The sequence below is a fragment of the Cynocephalus volans genome, chromosome 14 (genome assembly GCF_027409185.1).
Source record: "Cynocephalus volans isolate mCynVol1 chromosome 14, mCynVol1.pri, whole genome shotgun sequence".
NCBI lineage: Eukaryota > Metazoa > Chordata > Mammalia > Dermoptera > Cynocephalidae > Cynocephalus > Cynocephalus volans.
This window is the reverse complement of record NC_084473.1, coordinates 27,350,910-27,367,247: the sequence shown is the minus strand read 5'-3', so window position 1 is coordinate 27,367,247 and position 16,338 is coordinate 27,350,910. Positions and strand designations below refer to the sequence as shown.

The following is a 16,338-nucleotide window of genomic DNA, read 5'->3' as shown; positions in this document are numbered from 1 at the left end:
CAGCCACAATGTATATCGACAAAATAAAATTAAAAAAAAAACAAAACACACTGCCTTTTTCCAAAAAGTATTTGGTTTGTTTAGTTTCCTTAACGAGACTGCAAGCTCTTTGTGGGCAGGGAGTTCACCTTTTGATTCTCTTGTACTCTTTAATCACCACCTCAAGGCTCAATCCTTCACAGGCGTTGAATTCTTGCTTATTGATTAATGGAAGCCAAGTTAGATGTGGAATAAAACTTTAAAACTAAATATCCTAATAATGGTAAACTTCTTGTGTGCATGTGTATAACGTATTGTACTAAATTCTTTCCATGGGTTACTTATTTAATCCTTATGACAACCATGAAAGGAAGGTATTATCATTATCCCTATTTATAGGTGAGGAAACTAAGACTCAGAGATGGTAGGCAACTTGCCTAAGGTCTCACAGCTAGCAAGTCCTGGAGCCAGAATGTAGACACAGATGGTCTGACCCGAGACCTCATGATCTTAGGTGTTCTACTACGGTATTTATCTTTCTCTTTAGGTGAGCTCATCCTTAACCACACTAATAAACAGAGTGGAGATAAAGAAAAGTCATAGAACTATTCCCTAAACTAACTTACTTGAGTCAATGGACTCCTCACCTTTTCCCTAACACTGGACATCAGAGGTAATAACAAGAAGCTGCATGTCTCAACTACTTCCCCCTGGGCCAACTCTGTTCTGGTGGAGGCGCCAAACATCAATAAAACAGAAAAGGCTTCAAGAGAAGTGAAGTGAGGAGGAGGAAAGGGGCGTGAACGTCAGCAGACTGAGGAACCAACCCCTGGTTAATGACGCCTGGGCTGTAGAATAATAATAAAATGATGATGATGATAATAATAGTTATCAACCATAATAGCAGTTCTTAGATGTTAGTATAATGACCCTGTGAAGCCCAGTTTTTGCAGGAAAATAAGTTCTTCCTGCCTGTGACGTCGAGGAACTGACATCGCTTCCTATGGCTCAGCAACACAAATTGAGCGTGGGTCCCGTGTTACTGCTTCTGAAAGGAACGTTCCCTACACACAGAGTGAGTCAAGCCAGTGTCGTTTCCCTGGTGATCTGAGCGTAGCAACTCTTCTACAAAGCAAACACCCAGCACACTCCATGCAGAGAATCAATGAACCCGGTCGGCCGTTTCAGCTTTAATTATCCGGGTTGCTGCCAACAACAGAAAGCCCAGTAAAAACAAACACCACCATGCTTTGGGGGCCCTGACATCTAACACCCTGGTGGCAGAATACAGCTTTTTCAGGGTCACAGACTCGAGGTTCTGAGGCAAGGGGGGAAGAAAGGACGGGCAGACATCCACGGGGTCATGCACTGAGCTCTTGAGGTGCTGACAGTTGCCCTGCACATTGGACCTGTGCCTGTGCTGGTCAGGAGGTGGGCTGGACCCAGCAGGGACAGTACCTGGGGGTCCAGGGTGGATGTGCTCCTCCTACTGCCCTGGAGAGGCAGTAACAGCACAGTGGTCAGAGTGAAGGCTCTGGATTCAGGCAGGGTCTGATCCTGGCTCCTCTGATAACTTGCTGGGTAATCTTGGCTGTTCAGGAAACCTTATAAGCCTCAGTGTCCTCATAACAGTGCCAATGTCCAAGGGTGTGAGGATTACATGTGATAATCCATGTGGAGGGCTTGGCCCAGGGCCAGCAAGTAGGAAGGGCTCCATGCACAGCTATTATTGCCCACCTGGGACCAGGCTTCCAGACATTCCCCTTCTCTCCTCCCCTGTTCCCCACCCTGATCTCTCAGCTTGGCCTCCACTCCCTGTCCCATGCCCACACCTACTCACTTAGCTCTGGCCCCTTCCACAGCTACATTTAGTCCTGCTGAATCCTCCACGGTAGAGGTGGAAAACCCAAAGAGGTAAGGGTTGAACTTCTTCAGAATGTCTTTAAAGAGGGAAGAGGCAGACAGCACAGGTGAGAGGCAGCAGGAGCCCCAGGGGAACGGAGATGGGCTTGTGGTGTTCGGGCACAGGTGCGGGGCAGGAGGCTTCTGGCTGACTTCCCTCCTTGCAGATAACCTTCTCTTCCCCTCCTACAACAGGGAGGCCCTGGCCTCAGCAGGGGGTTGCTATGGCCATAACGATGTTGTGTCTCAGTGTTGCTACTTACTGGGCAGGGTGGTGTGATTCTCCAAGACCCCATCCCCGCCAATGCTGTGAAAAAGAAAGCGTGTTTGTTAAAATCGCCCAAGCTGCTTCTCCACGTATTGCCGTATGGGTGAGTCAGAACCAGAGATTCTTCCCTGGGGCACCATTCTCGTCACCCTCAGGGCTAACATAAGCATCAGGGAGTTTCCTCGTGAAGTAAGAGGGGAAACACCACTCAAGTCTTTTGGGGGGAGCGTCATCAATAGAGAATGAGCCAAGAGCATCCTCACCTCCAGGAGAATCCCCTCCAGGGGATGGATGTGTCAGTGAAGCTGCTTGGTTGAGCTCCTGTTGCTGTCTACGAAAAGCAAAGAGAAGATTCCAGGCCTCGGCTGTGCCAGGGAGAAGGCTGAGGGCACCACGAGAGGCCCTCTGACCCTGGCGTAGCAGCCAGGACTGGGGTTGCCTTTTCTGAAAATGTTACTGCCTTTTCTCCAGGCCACCTTGAACTGAGTTTAAGGTGACACATTCTTTTCCCCAGTCCTCTACCAACAGCCAATGACCAAGTCCTGTCATTCTTCCTTCCCAACCTTCCTAGCACCCGTCCCTTTCTTTCTGTTCCCTTTGCCATGTTTCCAGCTGAGACTCTCATCTCCTTGCCACGGATAACACTTTGGCCTCCACCTGACCTCACAGTCTCCAGTCTCTGTCCCCTTCCTGCCAGCAGGGCTGCCTACCTGCTCTTCTGAGCACACCTCTTTCTTCACGCACTCCCACCCCCATCCAACTCTGACGTTTCAGTGAGTCTTCCTTACCTTCAGGATCAAAGCCAAACCCCTTCATCAGTGTACTGAGCTCACCGTAATCTGGCTTCTCCTTCGTCCTTCCCTGTCCACACAAGCCTTCAGGTCTAAGCGAATTATCTGTCATGGCTTCTGAAGCATGAGAGCCTTGGGCTGGTCTGCTCTGTTCCCATCCACTGCATCCTTTCCTGCAATGCTGGACTTCCTCCTTGCCAGCCCCTTAAGTCTCTAATTCATTCTCTAAGTCCCTCATCAGTTCCTACCTCCTCTATAAAGCTTTCTCTCAATGCCATGTCTTAAAAAAAAAAAAAAAAAGAAGAAGAAACTCCTCTTTGAAATCTACAAAAGTAACATATGTTCATCATAACCAGTGAAACAATACAAAGTTTTAAAAGAAATGAATAATCTACCCCACCTTAAGAATCCTGACCTGACACAGATTCCACATCCCCTCCTCGCCCCTACCCACATATACAAACCACCAGAGCTAATTAATGGTTAACAGCCTGGGGTGTGCCCTTCCAAAGTGTTTTCCATATTTATACCAAAATGAAAACACATTCACACACACGGAGGTGGTGGTTGTTTCTACAGAAATGAATATCCTATTTTAAAAGACTTGTATATCACCTCTGTGATTATGCATCTCCTTCTACCTAAGTTTCTTGTTTTCCCAGCCAGACAAGTTTCTGGCTGTATCTCATGACTGTATCTCATATTTCTTTCCCCTTGTGCACACACAGCAATGGCTAAATAGTTGGCTAATGCAATTCATTTAGCAAGACTGTGCTATGGACCATGAACTGGGCTCCGTCTGCCCCAAACAACATGTCCGTAAATGGGGTGGGAGGCATTGGGCAGTGTGTGGGTAAGACCTACCACTCTTTGAGTCTGAGGACATGGAGATGAGCCCCCTGATAAAGGCAGGCAGACTTGGACAAGTGCCTTAACACACCGGTAAAACGCCTGGAAACAGTGGGGCAGTGGGGACTGAGGGGCAGCCTCATGGAGGAGGTGGGGTGGGAGCGGGACTGGGGAGGGTGGAGCTGCAGAGCATTTCATGCGGTGCCTGGCGCAGGCTGGCCCTCAGTAATGTGGGCTAAATGCTGACTGCAAAGCTAGTGTTGAGGAAGAGCTGATTCTGCACAGGGCCTTTGGGCTCCGAGGTACCCACCCTGGTTCACAGCTCAGTACTCACAGTCAGCGAGTCACCCAGGGCGGCCACAACTTTGATGTCTGCTGGTTGGAGCTTGTGGACTAGGGGAGACAGGCAAGAAGAGAGATGGTGGAGTGGTAGCCTCATCTTTTACAGTGTCAACTTTACCAGGAATCTGTGGCTCTGCCCTAGGCCCACAGCTCCCCAGTGTCACTGTTTCCAGCCTGAGGCCTTAACAATTTTGCCTCTTCCATTCATTATTCACAGCAAACAAGACACTGAAGGAAATGGGCTTAATGGCTATCATCCATCCTGAGAGGAGCCCAATTCACACTGGGTGGTCTGGGGAAGTTTCAGCTGCAGGGCTCATGGAGCATAGGCAGATAGGACTCCAATCCCTGACTGTACCTACCTCACTGGGCAGGGAGGCCTGAGGGGCTGACTTTGGGACTACAATGAGACAAGAAGTATGATTTGGTAGAGAGGCCTGTGCCCCTTCACATGGGAGTGCAGCTATGGCTGCAGGCCAGTGTCTTGTGGACCTCCCAGGATCTCGGTCTGCCTTGCATGAGAATCAGCAAGGTCTGCTCAAAGCTCCACAGTACATTTGTAGGGTTTCCCACCCAAGTGACACTTAGCAAGGCCCTTAATTGAAGGGGATGATGATGTTTTCACTCACCTGAGGTAGGAACAGGATTGGAAGGATTCCCCTTCTTACACTGGAAGTCACTGCCCCAGCCCTAAATCAAAGGAGGAAAGACATAATGCCCAATGCTCATTGTGCAGAGAGATGAGCTTCAACCCAAGAAGAACTAACCAAGAAAATGTTTGTGGAGGCTAGAGACACGTCACTGTAGGGGATCATGTGAGAGCAAGAGCTGTTAGCTGTAGGGGTTTTAAGAGGGAAATTCAAGGGGAGGAATGGCGTCTGCCCACCCCTACGCACAGCACACAGTGCACGTGCACACACAAGTTCCTCACACCGCCGTTCCCATCCCAACTTATCTACACCTGGAATGGAGCCAGCAGCCATCCAAAGCAGGGGAGAAAGCAATGAAGTCACACTACAGGTGTTCTCCCAAAGGAACACAGGATTTGGATGCCTAATACGACAGATTATAGTTGTGTTTTGGGGTGGTTGTTTAACTGTAAGCTAATTGACACTAATTACAATGCTAGGGCCCAAGCAATAATTAGTTAAAATATTTTTAGCAAAATAACATAAAATTTTTACAATTGCAAAGCTCTTGGTTTCTGTACATCTTTTTGTATATCTAATTTAAGAGCCACCAAATCATTCTACGTGTATAAATTAATGCCTGTCACCCTGGATACTTTTTGTCAACTTTCCTTGTCTCTGTGATACAGAGCATATTTTCCAGATCCTAGGGGAGGAGGCATGGTGAGAAGTGGAGGGCATAGAAAGTACTAGTACCAGAAACCTGGGGAGGAATAGAATCTCTTCTCAAAGTCCCAAATATCTGCATGCTGAGTGCATATTAGAACTCCACAAACAGGTTGGTTGATTCTCCAGAAGTCTGGTTGCCAGAGGCTTTGAAAGCTCATCTCATCTGTTCAGTCAGATGACGATGAAGATTAAGTCTTGTTAAAATATCCCTATCATGAGGGAGCAAAAATGAAACTTCTCTTAAATATTATCTGCTTAATCCAGTGGATAGTTTATTCCAAGGGACTGCTCAATTCATCACACTAACAGATTTCTTCTTCTGTTTGGAAGGAAGGTTTACTGAAATCAAGAACATGCTGTGTGCAGATGAAAAATACTCAGGGAAAATGCAATTTAAAAAAATGTATACAGCTATCAGCACATTAGAAATATCTCAGATAGTTGGTGAGCCAGAGACAAGCACGTTCCGTGGAAATTAACAGACACAGGTTGGAATTTGAGCACACGCATCTCTCACGAGGGAAGAACCACGTGCTGCCTTCTAAACCAGTGCATCCTTATCCCCTGGGGATCTTGTTAAATTGCAGATTCTGATTCAGTAGGTCTGGGAGGGTGCTGAGGACTCTGCATTTCTACTAAGTTCCCAGGTAATGTTCATGTTGCTTCTCTGTGGCTACTTTAAGTAGTGAGCTATTAAAACAGACATACGCACAAAAAACCCTTCTAGGCCTAGGTATTTAACTCGTCCAGCAGCAGATGCAAAGACACCGGAGACTGAAGATGCAAGAGGGTAGGCCCAGACCCATTCTGCTCACCACAGCCTACCAGCACTCAGCACAGTGCCTACTCCTTTTAGGGATCCAATGAATGAACGTGAAATCATTCAACACATGCTCGATTGAAAAGATGCACCTGACATTTCAATTATAATGGAATTTGGTCACTGGTTCAACCAGGACAAGCTTCTGTTGGGCTATTGTGAGCCTGGGAGAATCCAGAGAGGCTGGAGATGGCATAACCCCCAGCCACGAAGCTGTTACTGCTCATACCCCAGAGTTTGGAAACTAACAGTTCTTCATAAATTTCACGTAGGTTAGTCTCAACTCTTCACTTGGTTTATGAAAGGTTTTTCCCCAATCGGTCCTGCTGATCCCCAATCCATTCTCCACATAGCAGTCAGGGAGATCTTTCAAAGATGTGAACCAGGTCATGCTACTCTCTCCTAAAACTTCCACCTATCTCCATCTGAAGTTCTAACCCTCTTATTCAGGGATTGACGCCCTGTGTGATCCAGTCCCTGAGCACCACTCTGGTCTCATCTCCCTCACTCTCCACCTTATTTACATGCCCCCAACCACTCTGACCTTTTTTTCTCTCCTTCAAAGACACCCAACTCAGGCCCACTTCTGAGTCTCTGTGCTCCCTGGTCCTTCTGCCTGGGACGGCACCTTTCCATCATGCAAGTCTCAGTCCAAGCCTCCCTCCTCAGAGGGGCCTGGCCTGTACAATGTGCTTGAATTTACCACCCTTCCTGGCCCCACCGCTGGGGCCACGTCGCCCTCCTCAGCACTGACATCACTAGCTGAATTAATTGTGTTTAGCTGTTTATTGGATGTCTCCCTCAGTAGATTGTAAGCTTCATGAGGGCTGGGACCTATCAGTCTGGTTTACTCTTCTATCACCCTGGAATAGTGCGTGGCACGTAGGAGATGCTCAATAAATAGTTGTGAGACTCTATTTGACTCTAACTCCCCCAGGTTAGGACTATGCCTGATACTTCTCTGAATCCCCTCCAGCCCCTAGCCTAAGACTGGACAAACCACAGGTGTGAAACTGAAACTGGCAGTTGTTCCCTGTCCTGGATCAGGCCTGTCCTGCCAGGCGTGGTGTGGTCCAGTAACCTCCAGGCCATCTTTGAAGTCAGAAGTCAAGATCTACCCAGTCGGGTCAATCAACGAAGGAAGAAGGAAGTAGATAAAGGAAAAGCAGGGGAAAGCAAGGTAATGAGAAAATGGAAAAATGACAGGAAGCAAGATCAAGCAGCCCCTAAAGCCACGGGCTCTGAATCTTCTCCACTGACTTGAATCAAACAAGGCCGGGGGACCCACATGGACCAACATGCGTCAGCTTCCTGTTAGGCCCCGCCCCTGGAACAGAGGTTCCTTCCCACTTGGCTTCCAGCTTCCAGGAAGTCGAATGCACATCATACCCACTGCCTCCACATCATCCCTTCATGAAAGGCTGAGCTGCCTAATCAGAAATGATGCTGTGAGCACAGGATGGCAAAGGGCAAACAAAACTCATCCACAGGCACTTCCTCTGGCTGGTTGCTGACGTCAGGTAAGCAACTTGAGAACATGTTGAGACAATTCTGGGGCTTCATGGTTTGGGAGCCTTTTTTGTACATTCCGATCTCCAGTATGTAAGAAGGGTACATTTCTGTTCAAGCTAACACTCTGAATCCTGCACCACGCCCTGAGTCCCTGGCAGGTGGAGGTTTGTGTCTGAGAGAGGCAGAGGGGAGTCCGGGGTTACCTGGCTGGAGGCGTATGTGTGGTTACTGTTCCTGGTGGTTCTCAGGAAGGGCTCATTCTAAGAGAGAAAAGAAACCACAGGGTTCAGATGCCCCTACTGGCCAGCCACCAAAACAAGCAAACAAACAAAAAAGAAACCACAGGGAGAGGTTACCTGAAGTTTGTTTAGGAACAATAACTAACAATCCTACCTTCTGGATTTATTTAACATGATTCTTCTGCATTTAAGTAGAAAAAACTATAGGAGGGTACTTCAAAAAGTGGAACAATTCATATTTTACACAAACTTTTTGAAGTACCCACATAAACATAATTTCGTTCATTCCCCAGAGGGTTTTACATAACAGCTTTGGCAAGGGATGTGCAATAGAAGGCCTACAAAGTGTTCCTTACGTGTGCAAGTCTGGGCTCCATGCTTTTGCTTTCACTCTAGCAACTGAGCATCTCCTGAGCCCTCAGACCTATGTGTTTTCTTTCCTTTACAATTTCTCTGGCAAGGAACCCACATTGCAGCATTTTTCTCTCCCAGGAAGTGTTATGATTATCAACATATTTTAGTATCTGTTGTTGTTATTGCTGTTTTTCTGCCTCCTTTGAACTCTGTGTCTTATCCCCTTAGGTTGGCTTCCTGTATTTTGGTCATTTTTTTCCTTGTGAAACATCCTCTTCACTTCCTACTCGCCTATCTATTTCACAATCAATTTTCACACAAGCTCAGACAAGAATCCAAGTCCACCCACTTGCAGGTGATGGGTTAATCAAAGAAAGAAGAAGGAAGCGGATGAAGGAGAAACACGGGGAAAGCAAGATAATGAGAAAATATAAAACTGGAAGAGGATCAAGTCAATAAAACCCAGATCAGAAACACCAAGTGGGCCCACAGCTGTGGACACTCTCACAAAATGTGCTCCGTGGAGTAGAAAGGACGTGGTCGGAAAACTTGGGAATACAATGGAAATAGGAGAAGGAGGGAGAGGAAGAGGAGAAAGTGAGAGGGGAGGGGGTGTCCCTGTGTTCAGAAGGCACGTGCCCTCTTTAGTTCTGGCCATAGCATTCCTCGTTTCACAACTGACCCCAGGAGCACAATCGTGTTCCTGCCTGGCATTGTAGACATCTGACTTTGCAACCCCCAGTGCCTCCGCTTTACAGGTGAGAAGCAACTGAGGCCCACAGTGGGGAAGGGATCTGTTCTAGGTTAGAGCCACGAGTGAATGCAGAGATGAGGCCAGACCTGACCTGACCAGCCTCTCAGTGGATTCCATTCCTCACACTGGAGTCAGGCCAACAAAAGACACTGTTGGTCAGACAAAGAGGGAGAGGAAGAGAGGGACTCAGCAGGCCCTTTGGAGGACAAAGTCTACATGCACAAAGCACTCAACTCCCAGCACAGATGCTGGCTCCCTGGATGCCTGATAAGTCTTCTGGTTCCTCCGAGTCTCAGTGTTCTTTCTGAAACATGGGCTGGAGGACAACCTTTCACGGGGAAGCACTCAGGGCCAAGGGCAGGAAGTGTACTGTGGATTGTTTAGCACAGTCAAGACAGAAGGCTTCCAATGGCATGTCTACTTGGCTAATGAAGCTCATCTCAGGCTGATGTTGATCAGCGTCCCCTGAGTGTTCACCACCAGACAAGGGCAATCTAGGAGCGTTCTATAAGTAACAGACCCACCTCCCTACTGAGTTTTGTTTTTGAGTACAAATATCCCCAGATTGTGCAGCAATTCCTCAGCAGTTCCTGCCCTTACTGGACACGCTATTTTTTGATGCACACAAAGAGCCAGAGGGCAAAGACCTTTTAGGGGTGCTGAGAGTCAAATTGGAGAGTCTATTTGGTCATATCTATTTAATCATATGATCCATGGGTTGGGGGAGGGAAGGCAGACTAAAGGGGTCGGAGGTCAAGGAGACACTGGAAAGCAATGGAGAGTGAGGCCAGGGCAGTGGCAGACAGACAAGCTGGGTGCCCAGGGCTTGTCTGTATTGACCTTTGGCTGCTTGGTGCATGCATGAGTCATGCCCCAAGGCCTGGAGTCAAGCAGATGAAGTGGAAGAAGGATTTGATTAAGTCTGTCTGGCTCTCAAGGGATAGCTTTGGAGCACCAGTAAGCAGAAAATAAAGCCAACTGAATGCCAGTGCAAGGAGACCGTTCTACCAACTCCAGCTGTGGACTACCTGGGGAGGCGGAGCCCAGACCAGCACCCGCTGTGAGTCAGTGAAGGGAGTCAGCGGCTATGTGACATGGTCATAAACATCCCAGCTGCATTACTGCTCCACCGTGGACTGATTCTCTTCTGTTCTGTGCTGGTGGATCAAACTGGAGTGCACAGTCACCAACTTCAAGGGGGACACATTCCAAGGAGAAATGCCTACATGAGGCAGGGTTTGGTCATCATGTCTGTAGTAGATGGTTCAGGGGACTGAGGAGAAGACTGACAGCAGGGGTAGGAGGAGGAAAGAGGACATAACAGTACTTCATGGAACGCCTCTGCTATTTTCTGAACCATTCCATTCCATCCCAAACATGCTTGTTCTTACCTACTTTGATTTCACAAGCTGTCAATGGGCAGCCACTTGGCAGTTTGGAAAGCACACCTTATGAGAGCGTGGAAGTTTAAGCAGAGGCATAGTGATGCATTGGGAGAGGTGTAATAGAAGAATTCAGTTATTATACGAGAGGTTGCATCAACAGAATTCAAAGGCTCTCTCCCTGCTGAGATCCTTAGCTTATATAATTCTCTGTTGTTTAATGATGGGAAGGTAGGACTAGATGACCTTTAGCATAGAAAGTGGTGAGGATCTGAGGCAGGGTGGTAGCACTGGGTATGGGAAGAGGGGCAGGTGGGAGGGCACTGGGAAGAATCTTATCAGATAGAGTGCCTGACATCTCACAGCTGTATTACCTGAAATCCACAATAACACCAACAGAAATAGGGAAGACCTAAGGAGCAGAGAGTTTGGGTAGACAAATATTTCATTCTTATTTAGATATTCCTTGCTTACAAAATAATTTTGAATGAATGTTTATTGAGTTTAAGGTGGTGGTGGGGTCAGAGGAGAATTAGGAGATTTAGAAGCTCTGAGCATTAAAAAGATAATAGTGTCCCCATATGTAACTCAAAATAGAAACACTGCTAAACAATAAAGTAAGTTTAAGGGAATCCAACAAACTTCTGCTTTTTCTCGTGATAAAAGATAGGATGAAATACATAAAATTATTTTAGGACCCCCTCCCCCCTCTGGTTTCCTACTTTGTTGATTCCCTGATCATACATTTAACCTGATTTTTGGGTAACTTTACACTGTGTAGAGCATCCAAAGGGAAACATCTTTTAAGTGTTGGAAATATAGGATTGGAGTTTGGAGAAGAAGAAATGAAGACACGGATTGAGAGATAAAGGAATCCAGTGCGAAGAAATTTAACAGGAAATCTTGGAAAAGGATAAATCTCAGAATTAGGGGATGTGGAGAGAGAGAAAAGAGAATAGGGTTGAGACATGAAAATTAGATAATGCCCACATTTTGGAGGTTGGGAGAAGGAAGGAGGGTCATTAAAAGAGATGAGAAGGGGCAGCAATCAGAAAAACCAAAAAACTGAGGTGGTCTAGTGGCCACAAATCCAGGAAGGAAGGAATTTCACAGGAGAGAAGGTCTCCTCTGACAAATGCTTCAGAGAGGTCAGGGAGAATAAAAGCTGAAAAGGACAGAGCTGACCTTCCAGCTGGTTCGGCCCGCTGCCCTGGGGTTCAGGAAAGAGTGGGCACAGAGCCAGTTAAGGCAGAGAAGAAATAATGGGCACAGTCAACAGAGTGGCCATCAAAAGTTGGCTATAAAATAATTTGTCCAACCTGGACATACAACAGAAATCCGTGAAATGCTATTAAGTTCCTCTACCTGGCACAGTGGAATGTACTAGCAGTTTGACTGGGGATGCGGGGGGAGAAGAGAGGAGGCTGAGAAAGCTCCTCAGTGCTCACATCCATCTCGGCCTCCTCCACCCGCTGCGTCCTGTCTATTGCCTCTATGTTTAGACACAGCTAGGACAAAAATATGTGCTGCCTGGCCCCTATCTGCTCACACTGAGCTGCTGGTGGACTTTTATATCCCTCTAAGGCACATGGGAAGGAGCAGATGGGACCTGAGGAATGCAGAATGCTACGTTGCATGCAGTGCAGTTGGGCTAGCCAGCAGATGGACCCTTTTGGAATGGGCTCCGGGGCTGCTTAGCAACAGCGTCTCCTGGGCTGGGCTTCGACAGGTTCCGGGAGGCTGGATTTGCTCTCCTCTGCTCTCCTACAGCTCAGTCGGGCTCTGTCCAGAAGGGAGGAGCTGAGCCCACTGTGGCTTGAGGGGCTGGGTGAAGCATCACCCTTTTGGGGCTCCCTGCCCAGTACGGAGTGGCAGAGGCTTCCTTGAAGCCGTGGTGACAGGGTTCTCCCTGACCCAGTGCCTGGGCTCAACTCTGTCCTTAATGCATGATTTCTGGGAGAAAGAGCAAATGCTGACTGCCTGAAATGGGTTACTACTTTTACTATTTAATGGAAGGGGAGTTGGCAGTTTGGAGAGGGCCTTCCACGGCTGATATTCAGCATGGCTGTGTGGATTGTTAAAATATTTTAATACCTAATTGTATGTCTTATAGCCATTGCTCTGAGTCCCCAAATGGCCCCACTATCCAAGTCGCCCTGGCTACTCCCATAGAGCCCCCTGGACATCTTTAGCAACTAAAGTATTTATACTTGACACAGTAGGGACCTCTAGAACCTTGTCCTGGCTCTTTGGGCAGCATCTGACCATTGGATTGGGGACATCCACATTGCCCTAGTTGTTACATGATGTGCCTATCTCCTTTGTTCCAAACATTAGATGCAGCACTGAGCCCTCTGCCATCACATCTTCCCTCCTGCCATTCTTGCTGTCCTGATGATGCTGATGCCTGGGCCCAAGATTGGCACGGGAAAGGCAGTCGACAGGGAGCATGGATCCAGGCAGGGGTGCCCCCTCTCTCAGGAGCCCCAGCAGACACATGGGGGAGCTGCGGGTCCGTTTGTGGCCGCTGCTAAGCCCAGAGGGTGGGAGAGGGTGGTGCAGGCTGACCCAGGAGGAAAACCCGGCCTCCCAGATTGGGTCAGGCCCTCTACTTTTATTGCTGCTGAGGGCTCTCTGGCCCTGGCCTTATTTGGTTAAAAAGTCATAAGCCAGGAGCTGAAGGCAATGGGAATGTGAACCTGCTCCCACCCCTAGGCCTGAAATCAAGTTTAACAACCACTTACATATTCCTCCATAAAAGGAGCCCCCGTTCTCACAAGCCAGTCCTCCTGTCCCTCCTCCACACAGCCCGGCTCCCCGCTTTGCTGCTGTCCTCTGTCACCCTCTCCTTGCTGGGAACGCCCAGTTCAGGCTCTACAACCTCTAACCATGACTTCTGAGCCTGCCTGGCTCTTCACAAGGCTCCCCGGCCTGCAGCCAGACTTTCCATCCGCCCCACAGGCCGCTGCTGAAGTGAGCCCTCTTGCCATTCTCTGGCTTCCGGATTGCCCTTCTCAAGAGCCCACATTTCTCCCTGACCCTCTCCCTGTGCTCGGGCCCAGGCCTCGCTTCCGAGCTGCTGCTCCCTTTCCCAGAGAGATAACAGCTGCCTTCTGTGCTCTCTCTCCCCTCCCATTCTCGTCGACTTCCCTCCGTCCTCCAAAGCCCATCTCTCCGGCCTCCATGTGGAGGACCACGGGGCCAGGGTGAGAGGAGCAAAGCACGTCCTCCCTTATTACCTGAGTGGGGCAGGTGAGGGGGATATTTGCAGACAGGTCCAAGGTGTCCGTTTTCCTTCCCAGTGGTTCAAGCTGATCAGGGAAGAAGAGGGAGAGGGTTTTTCCACTGAAGTGAACATTCCTGGCAGCCTCCTGTGGTTGGGGAAAGCTAAGAACTTAATGCCAGGGGGTTTGGCTTCCGCCCCCGGCTCTGCCAGCTGCTGGCTGTGGGACGCTAGGCCAGTTGCTCGCGTAGCCTCTGGGATCCGGCATCCTCAGACACTCATCGTACTTCTCTAGCAGGGCTGCTGAGAAGCTAGCATGAGATGACATGGCTTAACCTGCCTAGCACAGTCGCTGGCACAGAGATGTTGAAATGTGGAGGTTCTGCCTTGCATTTATGTAGTGTCCCTCTTCATACTTCAGGCACAGAGGAAAGCACTTAAGGACTCCATGTTTCCAGTTCTATAAGCTTCTACAGACATGCCCACTCCTCTACGCCTTGCTTGCAAGGGAAGCCAAGAGCAAGGCTCCATTCTATAAAGGCTGGTGCTTTGCTCCAGACTAGAACCCCAGGGAAACAGGGATGCCCAATGTACTTTACCATATTGACCCAAAGGGCTCTGGAGAGCTGGGAGTGGAATTTCTGACTCAGGTGGATGCAGTCTGGGGCGAAGAAGGACGTATCTGGGTGCCCATTCTGAAAGAGACGAATATGCTTCCTCAAGATCCATTGGTGCAGAGGGAGCCTCAGCTGACCAGCCTGACCCCTGGGACTGACTGCACCCCCCACCCCCAGAGTGCACCACGTCATTGGCCCCTATAAGACCTGCTCACCTTGAGAGGGAGAGCAGAGGAATCCCACGGTGAATAGCTTTGGGTGACCCCCAGCCCCCACCCTCCTTTCTAACCCCACAATTCCCCCTTATTTAATAAAAACAGTGCTATACTTATTTTTAAGCACATTTGTATCATGCCCCAGCACATGCCATGGGTGAGGGAGCGAGATCCTAGTCCCAGAGGGAGTCTTGGCCTGCCATCTGGGGAAAGCTACTTCCCAGCCCTCGGCCAGCTGGTCTTGGTGGTCCTGGCAGGGAGAACAAAGCCAAACCTTGGGGCAAACCTGGGCAAAGCTGGTACTAGGGCAGGGGCCACCTGACTCCTCTCTGGAAGCACTTGGGGGTGCACAAGGCTGCTCTTCTCCCAGCTTCCCTGCAGTCAAGTGAGGCCCTTGGGACGGAGGCCCAGGGGGACAGAACTCAGTCCTCACCCAGTCTGCTCACAGGTCTCTTCTGTTCTGAGTGGAAGTGCTGGGCAAAGAGCATGGCCGGGGTGGAAACATAATACCCAGCACCCTCCTTTATAATGCACTGTCGCATGCGAGGAGACCACACGTGGGCGGGAAGTTAATAGTTCGGACTTGAACATGCTCAAACCTTGCCTCTCTGTTTCCTATATGATTTCAGGAAGGATACTTCATGTCTCCGCCCCTCTGTTCGGTGGGGATGACAATACTCACCTCCAAAGGTAGTTGTCATGATTTTGTATATGGGCAGCACAGTGCCTAGCACATAGCAGGTGCTCAGTACAATGGCGCTGTTATCATGAGTAATGGGAACCCCCCACCTTGGGCTCCCTCTGGGAATGCAGCTGAGCCACTCAAGGAGGCTACAGCCACCAGCACAGCATCTGGAGAGCTGTCTCTGTCTTTCCCATTTTATTCACAGGCTCATGGAAGCACTTGGCATTTCTACCTTGAATTTCCTCCTCTAAGGGCACCTGGGGGGGGGGGTGCTCCCTCTGGGAGCCCGGGGATGAGGGCAGGGAGCGTACCGCCCCGGTGGGGATCCGGAGTTTCTGGAAGAAGGGCTGCAGCACCACCAAGAAGTCCTCCCGAGTTCCATAGCGGCCCGTGTCCACTAGCTTGCGCATGTTGTTCTGGGGACACATGCACAGGGCCTTCAGCACAGGCCCTGGGTGGCCTGAGTGCCCAGTGAGGCAGGGGCAAGGGTGATGGGCAGCGTCCCTGCCCCCATCTTCCTGGACAGGGTGGGGCTGACTCAGCCCTTCCCCTGAGAACACACACACTTTCCAGAGAATTTGGAAACAGGTTGGATCACCTTTTTCGTTTTGGTTTTAAGTGGACTGCAGTCTCTGAAGGGCTAGGCGGGAAGTCCCACAAGGAATGAAAACCTTGAAAGAGGCTCAGAGGGCCCCGAGGCTCTTGCTTGTGACCTCCCTTCCTGTGGCCTTGCCTGTAGAGGTGGGTGGCAGTGCGGGGGAGGGGAGATGGGGTGGACAGCCAGGACTTCAGGGAGCAGGGGAGGAAAGGTGGCCTCCTGGGGCACTCAGAGCTACTGGCCAAGAGTTGAAGTTCAGCCCCAAGGGCACCTCAGCCTTGAGGACTTTGCCACTTGACTCCACTTGGACAGTTCCAACCAGGTGCAGTAGGGGAAGGGGCTCGGGTGGGTGACATCTCCCCTTGAGCCCTGAACAGCTCTTTTCTCTCCTGCGTGCCTTGTCTAGGGGGCTTCTGGGCTCTGTTTGTTGGAGTGAGCTGGGGGAGAGGA

General features: G+C 49.5%; 1 protein-coding gene across 1 annotated transcript in view; it reads right to left on the bottom strand.

Moving 5' to 3' along the window:
- PLB1 (phospholipase B1) overlaps positions 1 to 16,338 on the bottom strand; it is a 123,405-nt gene that overhangs the window by 17,603 nt on the left and 89,464 nt on the right. Inside the window, 9 exon segments of the mRNA XM_063079006.1 lie at positions 1,820 to 1,919; positions 2,145 to 2,188; positions 2,413 to 2,480; positions 4,124 to 4,182; positions 4,761 to 4,821; positions 8,025 to 8,081; positions 13,790 to 13,861; positions 14,373 to 14,468; positions 15,602 to 15,706. Of these exon segments, the coding sequence (XP_062935076.1) occupies positions 1,820 to 1,919; positions 2,145 to 2,188; positions 2,413 to 2,480; positions 4,124 to 4,182; positions 4,761 to 4,821; positions 8,025 to 8,081; positions 13,790 to 13,861; positions 14,373 to 14,468; positions 15,602 to 15,706 (662 nt within the window).